Genomic DNA, 13,998 nt, shown 5'->3' on the forward strand with positions numbered 1-13,998 from the left:
ACTGTGCCGGCGCATAATAGGACTTTGATAAACAGCTATCACATGCATGTTTAACTAACAAATGTATGGCCTGAGTGATTTTTACCACCGTTCCTATTTTATAGAACTTCCCTGGCTTGACCCCAGTTCTGTGGCTTTCCACAATTCCCTGCGACTTCTCAGGGTCTTCCCTACCCCAGTATTTTGTGATTCATCTGCTGCCATTGGCTAATCAGGGTCCGAATCATTACGTTGCTGAAGCATTTGGGTCAAAAGAAGCAGACTCTCAGATTCTCATCCAAACTAAATGTCTAATATGTACTGAAGCTCTTTCAAATCAAGAAGGTTTTCCATGGCTCTAACATCTTCACAGCCCCCACTTGCTGAGCAATGGTTGTAGTGTTTATGGGACAGCTTCTTGTTTCTTACTATGGTTTAAACCAGTCTGACAGCCGAAGCTCTTCGCCTTCCTTCCCCTTTCCACCGTCTGTGTCTTCCTCTTCTTGTTGGTGACTGTGGCTCCTACGTATGAAGAGAAAGCAAGCACAGTGAGGCAGGGCGGATGGCCTGGGATGTCTACGCAGTCAGGGGACAGTTAGTTAAAATATGCTCATGGACAGAGAACCCGTACAAGCAAACTGGCTGGAGAAAGAAACTTTTCTTTATCAAAATTTTTGTTCTGTGAACAAGCAGCCATCTAGCTCAGAAGCAATAAAGCCCACATGGAAGAAGCACACCAGCCGGTGCGATCACGAGGTGCCAAAGGGACCAGGTATAAGGCATCATGCAAAAAAAGATATATATGTGTGTGTGTGTGTGTGTGTATACACAGTGTGTGTGTGTGTGTGTGTATATACACCATAGTGAATGAAGGGGGAAGTGTAGAGTGGAGACCCAAGGCCCATTTGTCGGCCACTGGAGATCCCCTCATAGAGGGGTTTAGGAGAGGAGATGGGTTAGTCAGGGTGCGATGTAGTATGGATGAAGAACACAGCTTTCCCCCAGATCCTGGATGCTTCCTCCCCCAAACTACCATGATCCAAATTCTACCTTGCAGGACTGGATAGGGCAGAGGTTGTACATGGTGCATATGGGAGCTGGAGGCACAGGGAATCCAGGGTGGACGATACCTTCAGGACCAGGGGTGTGAGGGGTGATGCTGGGAGAGTGGAGGGTGAGTGGGTTGGAAAGGGGGAACTGATTACAAGGATCCACATGTGACCTCCTCCCTGGGAGATGAATGGCAGAGACGGGGTGGGGGGGAAGGGAGACTCCGGATAGGGAAAGATATGACAAAATAACAATCTATAAATTATCAAGGGCTCATGAGGGGGGAGTGGGGAGGGAGGGGAAAAAAGAGGACCTGATTGATGCAGAGGGCTTAAGTGGAAAGCAAATGCTTTGAGAGTGATTAGGGCAAAGAATGTACGGATGTGCTTTATACAATTGATGTATGTATATGCGTGGATTGTGATAAGAGTTGTATGAGCCCCTAATAAAATATAAAAAAAAGAAAAAAACAACAACAAAAAAAACCCTTTTTGTTCTGACAAAAAGATCCCATACTCCCTTTTCTCATTACCCTTCCAAGTCCCAAGGACCCTTCGTTCTTCTAGAGCAGTGGTTTTCAACCTTCCTAATGCTGTCAACCTTTCATACAGTTTCTCATGTTGTGGTGACCCCCCAACCATAAAATCATTTTCATTACTACTTCATCACTGTCATTTTGCTACTGTGATGAACTGGGCGACCCCTGTGAAAGGGTCCTGGGACCTGCAAAGGGGTCGAGACCCACAGGTTGAGAACCACTGTTCTAGAGGGTGAGGGAAGGTTGATAAAATCATACTCATGAGAACGTTTCTGTTTGTTTGTTTAACTGTCTTTCTTGCCGTGTGAACTTCAGCCTGAACTTCAACCCCATGCTAACTGGGTCAGGGTCGGGAAACTTCAAATGTGCTAGTCAGGTTCCCCCTGTGATTTCCATGAGCAAGAAAGATGAGTGATTGAGCGTGTCAGGCCCGGGGCACCCTTCTACTTGGACTCTTCAGAAACATTAGGTGGGGGGACAAGCGGAAGCTATCCAATTGCCTTACCTATTGTTAAACCAGCTGGGAAACCACCAGCCTGGGTGAGTGCTGCCATCCCCAACGTCAATGTTCCTAAGAAAGAAAAACAAGATCACAGACATTTTCAGAAAATGTCACCTTCCCAAAATGGGGTGGGGATGTTCAAACTTTTTATGGCCCCAAACCACTGCCTTAGAGTCGAAGCCGACTCAAAGTGACCCTCTGGGAGATGGTGGGGTGGGTTTCTGAGACTGTAACTTTTTACAGGGTGGAAAGCCCCATCTCTCTCCCGAGGAGAGGCTGGTGGTTTCGAACTGCTGACCTTGTGGTTAGCAGCCCCATGCACAACCACTGCGCCACCAGGGCTCCCTTTTTTTTTTTAATAGCAGAAGACTTCTGTTATGGAAGAAAGAAAGTCCATGAAATAGACAGAAGCAAAGCTGTTGTCACTGAAGTGAAAGAGAAGAAACTTGAAGCTCCTGATGGTCCCCATATGCGAAGAGCTAGTTCTCAGCTCCTCCTGGGAACCCTGCCGGAAGGAACGTTGAAAAACAGAAGGATGAAGGGGATGGAAACCTTGAGGACATCGCCCGAGTCCCGGCTCTCTCATTTACTAGTTGTGTGACTGTGGTGGGTCACTGTCCCTCTCTGAGTCTCAATTTTCTCAATTGAAATGTGTAGTTCATAACAATAGACGTAACATGTAGAGAGCATTATAAGCTCTTATAACACAGGAGCATTATAAGCTGGAAATGACTATAAAAACTTGTTTTAATAATCAACCAATGTATATATATTTTTTAATGGCTGCTTTTGCTGACATGGGAAAATTCACATTGCCTAAAGTTCAGCAGAGACCTAATCTGAAAGCCCGAGGGTCCCTGAACCAGAAGCTCAGGAAAGTCAGAAGTCACCCTGGCCCTCCACGTGTGGACCGTTCCATCCTCTCCCTGTGAGAACCACTACAAGCCAAGGCCCTTCCAGAGAAGAGTAACACATGAAGGCAGATGGGGAATGCAGCTCTTCCGTTGGCCAAATTAGGTGTTGGGATGATTTAGGAACAGATACCATAACTTGAAGATTCTTACTATCAAGTCCCTCTGCTTCCAAGATATGATTGAGATGGCTTGTGCTTTAAAGTAATGTGTGGGTGTAATAAACAGGGAAACCCCACAAGAATACAAAGCAAAGGGAGCAACAAGAAAGACATCTATTTAGACACTCAGGTAGATGCTGTCCTATAGCCTGGGTCATCCCAGCCGCTGTATGAGAATAAAGCTTCGACTTTCATTTCTTTCACAGCTGGTGGATTTGAGCAAGTTTCCAAGGCCCCAAGGCACGCGACCATAAAAGGCAGAATTCAACACCAGGGATGAATGCTATCAGAAACGGAAGCAGGGGAAAATAAAGGCAGGTAAGGACAACACTTTGTTCTGAGCTTTCTGGAAATGAAGGCCCAAATCAGAAAATCATGTCTTCACTGTCTTAAAAAAAATAAATTATTTTTGTTATTAAAAATTTTCAAAGGATGCACACTAGTTCATCAAGAGACTCCAAACTTTTTCCTGATCCTTCACTAAAAAAGAAACCACTCATAGTGACCCTACAGGGTTGGGTAGCACTGCCCTGTGTGTTTCTGAGGCTGTAACTCTTTACAGAAGTAGAAAACCTCGTCTTTCTCCCTGGGAGCAGCCGGTGGCTTCCAACTGCTGACCTCCTGGGTAGTAGCCCAAGGCATAATGATGATGTCATCAGGGCTCCTCCTGATCCTTAATGCCAGAGAAATGCCTGGCATGGTCTTTACACAACATATCATGGGCAGATCAAGGTTATTTCAAACCAGTGAAATGGGAATGTCTTCCCAATGTTATCACTTTAAAGACACCTTGAATGTGAAACCAGGACCCCAAAACATGTACGGTGAACAGAGGGAAGTCTGCAGGGACGGGAGGACTAGGGTCTGGAGCTCTGAGAATCCTATCCACCTATCCGTGTCTCCCTGTGTTTGACCTGGGCTTGATCACTGGCAGTTGTATGACGAATGGACTGCAGAGGCATGAGAAGGCAAACAGCACTACACTCACAAGTGTACATAGAAACAGCAGCAGCGGAAAGTTCCACATATGTACTTACACGTGCTGCAAAAGCATCCATGTGTATGGTACAGTATACAGGTGCACAACTATGAAAATGTCTTAACCAGAAACCTTGAAGGAGTGAGTCTCTGGGCTTTGGGAAGCCGGACTGAATCACCATGGCCTCGGGGAACATCAAGGTCAGTTGGTGCAACAGCTCACAAAGACATTATTCTACATCTTACTCTGCTGCTGGGTAGCAATGACTGGGGCCATTTTAGATGTATCTATTGGTCTCTCCATGCCTGGAGTAGAAGAGAGTGGAGACCATCAAAGGCACAAGGAGACAGTAAGTCCAAAGCACTAATGGGCCCCACAAAGCACAGCCTCCACTAGCCAGAGACTAGAGAAATTCGAAGGTGCCAAGACACCACTACTGATAGTTCTGAATGGGACAAAAAGGTCCTGGCCAGACTAGGGAAAAATGTTGAACAAAATTCAAAATTATAACAAGGACCAGCCTCATTGTTCTGAGAGGCCGATAGGACCCTGTGCTTCCCATGTGGAACCTACCACAACCATCATCCCCACCACCCCTCCCTGGGGCCCCAACTTTCAACAGAAAAACAGGCCTATACAGAAAAATAGGCCTGTACCTTGATTAAAAAAAATACAAACCACCACTCATGAGAATGTATCCTCAGACCAATGAGCCACCCAAGACCAAAAGGGCAACATAAATAAAGCCCAGAGGCAGGGCGGGGCCGGGAAGGACGTGTGGCAATAAGGGAGTCAGGGAGGCAGTGGGGCGAGTGCTGCGACATTGAGGGGGTGGCAGTGAGTGACATGAAACGATCGCACAGTGTTGGATGGAAAATGCCACCCAACCCTCCCCCCCCCCCACACACACACACAGATAGCAGTACAGATCAGAAAAGCAAACCCATTGCCTTAGAGTTGACTCCAACTTCTGGCAACTCCAGAGCATCGCTCCCTCCAGTGTCCAAGGCTGCCTCCTCGATGGGAGCAGACCACCCGGCTTCCTCCCAGGGAGCAGCTGGTGTGTGCAAGGCACCTTCTGGTCAGGAGCCAAGCTCGCGACCCTCTGTGCCACCAGGGCTCCTCAGACCACAGTAGAGCGAGAACTAGGGGTACTTACTTGGCGTGATACAGCCACAGTAAAGAGCCTTCAGGGCTAGAAGCAAACAAGAAAAAAAATCATATTACTTTTAATTCTGGGGGGGAAAAGCTATTCTGAAACCAGTATAATTGAAGCACAGGCTGAGTTTCGAGCTTGGGTCTGGGGTCTCAGCCACTCCCAGGCTCCAGCCTTCCTTCGAGACATTATCAAAGACAACAGGGAGAGTGGAAAGGTGCTCTGGGAGCAGTCACCTTAAGATTCACCAGCACAATGGTTGGGAAGGTGGTCTCCGAACAACGTCATATCATGATTAGAAAAATGACTGCTAACTCCTGCCCTAAGGTGGCTTCTTTGAGGAGAAGTGACTATCCAGGTGGGTCCGCTCTTGCTACCTAATCAGGATGCGGACACCAATTGCCCAGGCTGGGAAAACCACCTCGCTCCAGAACATGTAGTGGTAGTGACCATGCGCTCTAGGGCCCCCTCCAGCTCAGCTGTCCGCAGCCCCAGCAGGCATCTCCTCAACCACTGAAGTCTGTGTGCAGGAACCGACAAGGCTGGGCTCGTGAACACACAGACTCCTCAAAGCGACCGCCCCCACTTAGTCATTCGACACATAGTTGCTGAGCAGGCATGCGATGACATGTGCTATGTTGGCAGAGGGTCAGTCCCCATCCTACGCTCTAAAGCAGTGGTTCTCAGCCTGTGGGTCGCGACCCCTTTGGGGGTTGAACGACCCTTCCGCAGGGGTCGCCTAAGACCATCAGAAAACACATATTTCTGATGATATTAGGAACGGAGACACTGCTCCTCTATCCGTCTCCAGGAGGAGGGTCCGCCCACCGGCTGATACGCCCACGTACGAGTACCCAGTATGAAGAATGTTACCCATGCGATACCATGCTTCAAGACAACATTTCATTTATTGGTAATTAAAATAAATATTTCACAGTATATAATTACATATTGTTTTTGTGATCAATCACTATGCTTTAATTATATTCAATTTGTAACACTGAAAATACATGCTGCCTATCAGAGATTTACATGACGATGCATAACAGTAGCGCAATGACAGTGATGAAGTGACAATGAAAATCATGCTATGGTTGGGGGTCAGCACAACATGAGGGACTGCATGAAAGGGTCGCGGTATTAGGAAGGTTGAGAACCGCTGCTCCAAAGGGATGCCGGCTCTACTCAGATAATCACATTGCTCGTGAGCACATAAAACTCCAAGACATGCTACAAAGAGAAGGCCTCAGTAACTAACTGTGAGCACTTGATGGGAAACCCGGAAGGCTTCCTAGAGGAGGGGGTCATGCTTTAGGTGAGATCTAGGGGAGAAAGGAGGTCCCCCAGGGAAGGGTGGGAAGGGAAAACGTTCTTGGAAGAGCACACACTATGCAATATAAAAGAGAAGAATCCTGAGGGAAGGCTTGTTGGGGGATTTCACCCCAATGGGTTTTAAGCAGTGGAAGGGAGATGTGTTTGCACCTAAACAAGGTTCCTGGAGAACAGACTGCCAGAGTAGATGTAGGGGCGTGGCTGGCACAAAAAGCCTCATCGCAGCCATCTAGTCCATTCTGACTCTTAGTGACCCTACAGGACATGGTAGAACTGATCCTGGGGGCTCCCGAGACTGTAACTCTTTATGGGAGTAGAAAGCTTCATTTTTCTCCTGGGATAAAGCCTAGTCAAAGTCAAAGAATATGGATGGGTGCATTCAACTCTGCCCCGATATTGAAAAAAGCCACCAAAGTCAGCAGCCTTAGGGCTGCGCGTTAGAAGAGTCCAGTGTTTGGAGCTGAGGCGGGGCCACCTCTTCTGTATGCACACATCACACTGTCCCATTTAGATCATAAACCCATGAAGGTAGGGCTTCTACTGGGTTCCCATGATACACCGCTGCAGCACTCAGCGCAGGGCAAGTAGCCCAGGAAGGAGTCCTGGGAAATGAAGCAGAAGATCTTCAAGTCGCTGTTGAGGCATCGCTGTAGTCTCTATGTCTGCAGCTCCGAAGTTGATAGGTGCCATTGGGTCAGTTCTGACCCATAGCGATCTTATACACGACAGGCCAAAACACTGCCTGGTGCCCAGCCATCCTCAGCTTGAGCACCCGTGGGGACAGCCACAGTGTCAGCCCGTGTCCTTGAGGGCCTTCCTCACCGCCCCGCTCCTTGACCAAGCATGCTGTCCTTCTCCAGGGACGGGTCTCTCCTGACAACATGTCCGAAGTGCATGAGATGAAGCCTATCCATCTGGCTAGACTTCCTCCAAGACAGGGACTGTGGTTTAGGTGTTTTCTAGCAGACGTGGCACTTTTAAGATGCCCCCTACCCCACCCCACAGTTCACACGGCTCCATCAAGCCCTCTGTACGCTCCCATTAAACCCTCTGTGCGCTCCTCCGCATCCCTTGTCTAGCTCTCCCATGGGGATGAAGCAGTGACGGCGCCATGGCGTGGGTCAGGTGCACTTTTGCCCTCAACATGACACCCTGGTACTTTAATATCTTAACCAGGTCCTGCATGGCAGATTTTTCCGATGCACACGATCTCCTGACGGCTGTTTCCGTGGGCACTGACTGTGAATCCAAGGGAAACAAAATCCTTGACAGCCTCCATCTGTGACCTCATTGCTCACGGTGCTGTTTGGTGGTCCAGTTGTAAGGGTTTTGTTTCCTTTATCTTGAGCTTCAATCCATACTGATGAGGTAGTGTCATCTACATACGACAGACTGTTGAAGACCTTTCTTCTAATCCTGTACCCTTAGGAATCATCTATGTCCCTGCCCCCCCCCTAAAAAAAACCCCAAACCTCACTGCCACCGAGTAGATTCCATCTAAGGACCCCCAGTTGCATCAATTCCAGACCCCTCATCAACTTGGCCACACTCTCTCTAGCTTGTAGAAAGTTTTTCTTAAAATGAGTTGTTCCTAATGAAACAAAATGGCAATAGTAGAAATAGGTAGACCAGTGCAGCATCCTGGGGATGACCAGCTCCAGGATTCCTCCTCGTCCTCCTTCTCCTCCTGCTGCTGCTGCAGCCTAAATGGTTAGGTCCTCTCCCAATGTCACATTGGACCCTAGAATGTCTGAATTGAAAGATGCGTTCCAGTGGAAAGGCAGGCCATAGAGACGCATCATGGCATAAATGCCAAGGCAAGTCAGTTCACCCTCTTGTGATGATTAGGGAGCATGTCAACTAGACACTCTGGACACGGGTAAGGCAGAGCTCAAACGATCCACCTCCTTGGTGCCATAAGCCCTTTGGCACAAGTTAGAGAGACTGAACAGAGTCAGCTCCTCTTTCTGGCCCTTTGCCTTCTGCCAGAGCTGGATCTTGTGTCTAGTGCCTCAATCTCTTGTTGCCCAGCCTGCCGATCCCAGGAGCTGTCACCAGACTACTGATCGTGGATTCATTTGGCTGACGTTGGAACGTTGCATTCACCAGCCTGTGTTCCCTGCCGGCTTGGCTTTTTCATTCTGCTTGCGGTTCATCAGGAGAAGTCTGACTGGAACTTGACTGCCTGAACCTATTTCTACAATTGTATAAGCCATGTCTCGACATGCACCTCTTTATTCAACACAGACACGTGTCATTAATTTTGCTCCTCTGGAGGACCCAACCTAACACCCTCCTTCGTTGTATAGTGAACGTAAAAGCCGAGCTTCCTTCCGCATGCCTCTTAGTCCTCATGCCTCTGGCCTCCTCATGCCTTCTGAGTCCACGCATTTCTAGAGCTGCTTCCTTAAGCTCCTGTATCCAGGAGAATCACCAGTGAGGTTGCAGTTCAGAAACATTTCATTCATTTTGCTTCTGAGAGTTTAATCCGCCCAAAATTCTTTAGCCAGGCAAAAAAGAATCACCCGTGACTCAGTGTTTTCTGTAGCAAAAGCCAACTATTTTAGTTGCTCTTTTAAACTATGCAAAAATTTTGGGGATTGCAAAAGTTTGGGTGGATTTCTTGTGGATTCTTATCAGAATTTCCTTAAGCCAGTTTCCAGACCTGATCTTACAGTTATATTCAAATGCATGTTGGGCTTCATTTGACTTCATTGTCCCTGAACCACTCGCCTCAAACTACCAAAGTACTGTCTGAAAGTGTAAAGATCAAAAGTGCCCGGTGTGTGTAGACAGAGCCGTCTGGAAGCAGAGCCTGCACCCCGTCTCAAAACCTGGACACGAGTCTAGAATGTGCCCCTGTGGGGGTTTAAGAGTGGCTTTCTAAAGGCAGTTCCTCTGACCTTGATGCCGACCTCACCATTGACCCTAAGGGCAACATTTTTTTTCGCTGAGCCCTGGCAGGCACGTGGACATCACAATCTAGTCCAGAGGACCTTTCGATGCCAGATGTGATAGCTTCATGCACAGCCTTCCCATTGAGTCTTCACCTGGGACCCGCAGGGACAGGCAGGATCCGGGAAGCAAACTTCATAGCAGACCACCTGAAAACACCACCAACAAACCATCCCTCCACTGCCCTGTGACCGTCCTGCAATTACCTGCAGAGCAGGTGTGCTGCAGCTATGCGCCCTTACCCAAGCAGGTGATCGCTCTTGATAAGTCTTTGCTATTAGATCTCCTGAGAAGCTGTGACCCTCCTGCTTAGCTTTCAGCCAATAAGGATTCCGGAGCTTTTAGCTCCTGCTCCGACTGTCTGCAAGTGTTCTTTCCCTCACTGTCCAGCGGAGTGGCCGTGCTCACTCGGTGACTTTGCATGTGTTTCCAGGCCAGACGGTCTCTAGCCCTTAATAAACCTCAGTTGCGTCTACTTGAAGCTGCTCTCCTGATATTGCTCTAGGACAGTATGAAAGCCGAGCTATTGGGAACGTCATGGGAAAGATGATGCGATTCGCTAGTGTTCCTGGGAGAACTCGTGACTAAAGACAGCCAGCTCCCGAGTATACAGGAAGGGTGGAATCCCTTATTTCGAATGTCACTTAACCCTCATTTTCATTCAGCACGGTGACTCAGCTGATGCGAGTAGATCTGAGTTGTGACTTTTGTCCACATAAGTTCATCATGTTTCACAATTACCTGTTGATATACTCCCAGAACACAACGATTGCAGTCGAAATAAACAGCATTGACAGGACCACTTTCCCTTTGACATTCATTATTTTCTCCTGGAAAGGAAGAAGAGAGGGACAAAGGAGATTAAGTGAGTGGAATCCAGACTGAGGTAGGGGTTCTCATAGCGAGAGCCATCCCCATATCCTCTCTAAAAAGATGTGTCGATGTTTTTATATATTTAAAATCATACTTTAATTGTAAATAAAATACTTGGGCATGTGTTAGCAAAGCTTCAAAATATATGAAACAAAGGACTGAATTATATTAATTGATAAAACATGAGATTATTCCTGAGCTTTTCAGTTGCATTTTTACTCCCCCCCCCCACACCAGTTATTTACTTATTTATTTATAAATCATTTTATTGGGGGGCTCATAATATTCTTATCACAATCCATCCATCTATCCATTGTATGAAGAACATATGTACATTTGTCGCCACCGTCATTCTCAAAACATTTGCCTTCTAGACATTGATGAATATTTAACTAGAGCGTGAGAGTTTTCTACCTTAAAGAGTGCAGACACTCACTGGCAAATTAGGTCAATTCAACCACAGTAAAAACTGGAACCTGCGTGAGATAGAAATCTGTCAGAGACGAAAATCTACAATATTTTCCACTAAGAGTATGTGATGGAAAAAGTGATAAGAATGCGCCCAGCCAGAGGAAGGAGGCTTTTTGAGACCCAGCAAACCATGGCAGTCCTGGGGAGTCTGACTCTCCCAGGTCCTACTGTGCTGGAGAGGGTTTGCTGTGTTGGAAAGGCTGCTAAGGCCACTTGAGGCTCAGAGAGACTGCATTTGGATAGACTACAGGCAGTGTCTACCTCTGTACGTATCCCATTGGACTGTGGTGTCTGCTGTGGACAGAGGTCAATAGAGCCGCATGGCTTTGCCAGGAATTTACCTTTTTCCCATCCAAGCTACAATGGGTTCCCATGGGCTCCAGCTGCCTCACAACTCAGACTGCCGTATCTCTCTCTCTGCATGTGACTTCAAAGAACCACTCCATTCTTTTGGCCTGATGCCCTTGATATACTTAACTGTGTGCCCCAAACTCTTGAGAAAGCATCCCTGGGCCATTTACCACCGAGGCCCCCCTAACTTTCCAGCTTCACCCACAAGCAAACACCTGGTGCTCACAGCACCCTACCTGGACCTCTTGATTGCTGTACGGTTAAAGCAGGAGGGCCTCTACAAAGGGGGCATCAAAAAGTTCTTGGAAAAAATGAAATGAAAGGATAGAGGACTTTTCCATGGACTCTGAAGCTCCCTTGCCTGTTGAGCATGTCAGGGCAGGAAGTTGTTTCCTTTCAGTGGCCAGGCAAGGCCTCTCTGAAAGGGCGTCTTTACAGGTGAGTCCTAAGGGATGGACATGGGACAAAAAAGGATGAGACTGTTTCACAGACCAGCGCTTCTCAACCTGTGGGTTGTGACCCACGTGGGGGTCAGACGACCCTTTCACAGGGGTCGCCTAAGACCACAGGAAAACACACATTTCCGATGGTCTTAGGAACTGAGACACCACTCCTCTATCCGTCTCCAGGCAGGTCCACCCACATACGAGTACTCGGCCTGAAGACTCTTACCCATGCTACACCATGCTTCAAGACAAAATTTCATTTATTTGTCATTAGAAATAAATATTTCACAATATTTATTGGGTTTTTCTAAATCATTTTATTCGGGGCTCCTACAACTCGTCACAATCCATATATCCATCCATTGTGTCAGGCACATTTGTTGCCATCATCATTCTCTAAACATTTGCTTGCTACTTGAGCCCTTGGTATCAGCTCATTTTTCTCCTCCCTACCCCCCCCCCCACCGTAGCCATGAACCCTTGATAATTTTTAAATTATTATTATTTTGTCATGTCTTATACTGAGTCTCCCTTCACCCACTTTTCTGTTGTTGGACCCCCCGGGGAGGGGGTTATATGTAGATCCTGGTAATTGGTTCCCCCTTTCTATCCCACCCTCCCTCCACCCTCCTGGTATCGCTACTCCACCCTCCTGGTACTGCCACTCCACCCTTCTGGTATCGCCAACATATTATTTTTGTGATTAATCACTATGCTTTATATTCCATTTGTAACAATGGAAATACATCCTGCATATCAGATATTTACATTATGATTCATAACCGTAGCAAAATTACAGTTATAAATTAGCAATGAAAATAATTGTGATTAATCACTATGCTTTATATTCCATTTGTAACAATGGAAATACATTCTGCATATCAGATATTTACATTATGATTCATAACCGTAGCAAAATTAGTTATCAATTAGCAATGAAAATAATTTTATGGTTGGAGATCACCACCACATGAGAAACTGAATTAAAGGGTCACGACATTAAGAAGGTTAAGAACCACTGGATTAGCCTCCCGTGCTTTGGACATGTTGTCAGGAGAGGCCGGTCCCTGGAGAAGGACATCGTGCTTGGTAAAGCAGAGGGGCAGAGAAAAAGAGGAGGGCGATCGGTGAAACGGATTGGCACAGTAGCTGCAACCACGGACTCAAGCATGGGAACCACTGCGAGGAAGGCGCGGGGCCGGGCAGTGCTTTGTCGTGTTGTGCATCGGGGTTTCTATGAGTCGCAATCGGCTTGACGGCACTCAGCCACAGCAGCAGCAGCTGCCATCCGCCACAGGGAAAAACCCAACCCAACCCACCCTTTTTATGTTAGAAAACAACACACACAATGCTGAACAATGCGGAGCTTCTCCAAGCTCAACTGTTGCTGTGCCTAATAGAAAGGGGCCATGGTGGTGGTAGACAGTAAGAGGGAGTGCTGGGTGTGGAAATGAAGAGAGGGAGTCACAGAGTGTGACGGGACCCAATGTGATGCCCAGAGATCTCTCTGGCATCTGGAGCATGGGAAGAAGGTGAATGGCAAAACCAGGAGAAGGTGAGTCGGCAGATGGAATGGCGTGTGTTAGAAAGGTGTCAGAGGAGATAAGAGAGAAGCTGATTGCTGGAGGGGGACTAAGCAAGCATCTGTTTGAGTAGATAGTAGGAACATTTCCTAAGATGGGTCACATGCGACAGAGGGGGGACAGACTTGGGGGATTAGAATCATGAGTTCCATCTGGGCCATGCCAATGTTGAGATGTGTGTGAACACCTGCCTGGAGAATGTCCCAGTAGACAAGTGCCCTTTCAAGCCTGGAATTCAACAGAGGGATGTGGACCAGACAAGCAAGTTGAAGAGTTGCCCACCTGAAAGGTGTTCATGCTAAGAGAGTGGATGTGACTCCTCGGGAAGACAATGAGAAAGAAACAAGAAAGAAAGGGGGCCCTGCGCTGAACACGCCACCACTCAGAAGGAGGATAGAAGAGGAAATGAGGAGAGGCACTGTAGGGAGGAGACTCGGAAGCAAAGACCTGGGACCTGGAGCCAAACATTCCAAAGAAAGGATGTCTTTGAATAGGTCCTGAGAAATCTCATTTAAGCTCTTGGAAAATCCTGCCTGACCAGAGTGTCTTTGAGGACACGTACACGGGGGCCCTGGACCACAGTGGACTTTTTCTCTTTTTTTGCCTTTGTGAAGCCCTATCCCACCCCCAACTTGCCACTGACCACCAGCTGAGTCCCATTTTCCTCTCAGGTTCCCCATCATTCTATTCACATGGCTTTAGGAAGTGCCT

General features: G+C 47.5%; 1 protein-coding gene across 4 annotated transcripts in view; it reads right to left on the minus strand.

The window, feature by feature from the left end:
• GGTA1 (glycoprotein alpha-galactosyltransferase 1 (inactive)) overlaps positions 1–13,998 on the minus strand; it is a 103,165-nt gene that overhangs the window by 14,855 nt on the left and 74,312 nt on the right. For all 4 annotated transcript variants that reach the window (XM_075560433.1, XM_075560431.1, XM_075560432.1 and 1 more), the window contains 4 exons: positions 10,305–10,393; positions 5,280–5,315; positions 2,073–2,138; positions 409–501 (listed from right to left, as the gene is read on the minus strand). In XM_075560433.1, the coding sequence (XP_075416548.1) occupies positions 409–501; positions 2,073–2,138; positions 5,280–5,315; positions 10,305–10,384 (275 nt within the window). In that variant the 5' untranslated portion in view covers positions 10,385–10,393. The remainder of the gene's footprint in view (positions 1–408; positions 502–2,072; positions 2,139–5,279; positions 5,316–10,304; positions 10,394–13,998) is intronic.

Source organism: Tenrec ecaudatus, chromosome 10 (assembly GCF_050624435.1).
Source record: "Tenrec ecaudatus isolate mTenEca1 chromosome 10, mTenEca1.hap1, whole genome shotgun sequence".
NCBI lineage: Eukaryota > Metazoa > Chordata > Mammalia > Afrosoricida > Tenrecidae > Tenrec > Tenrec ecaudatus.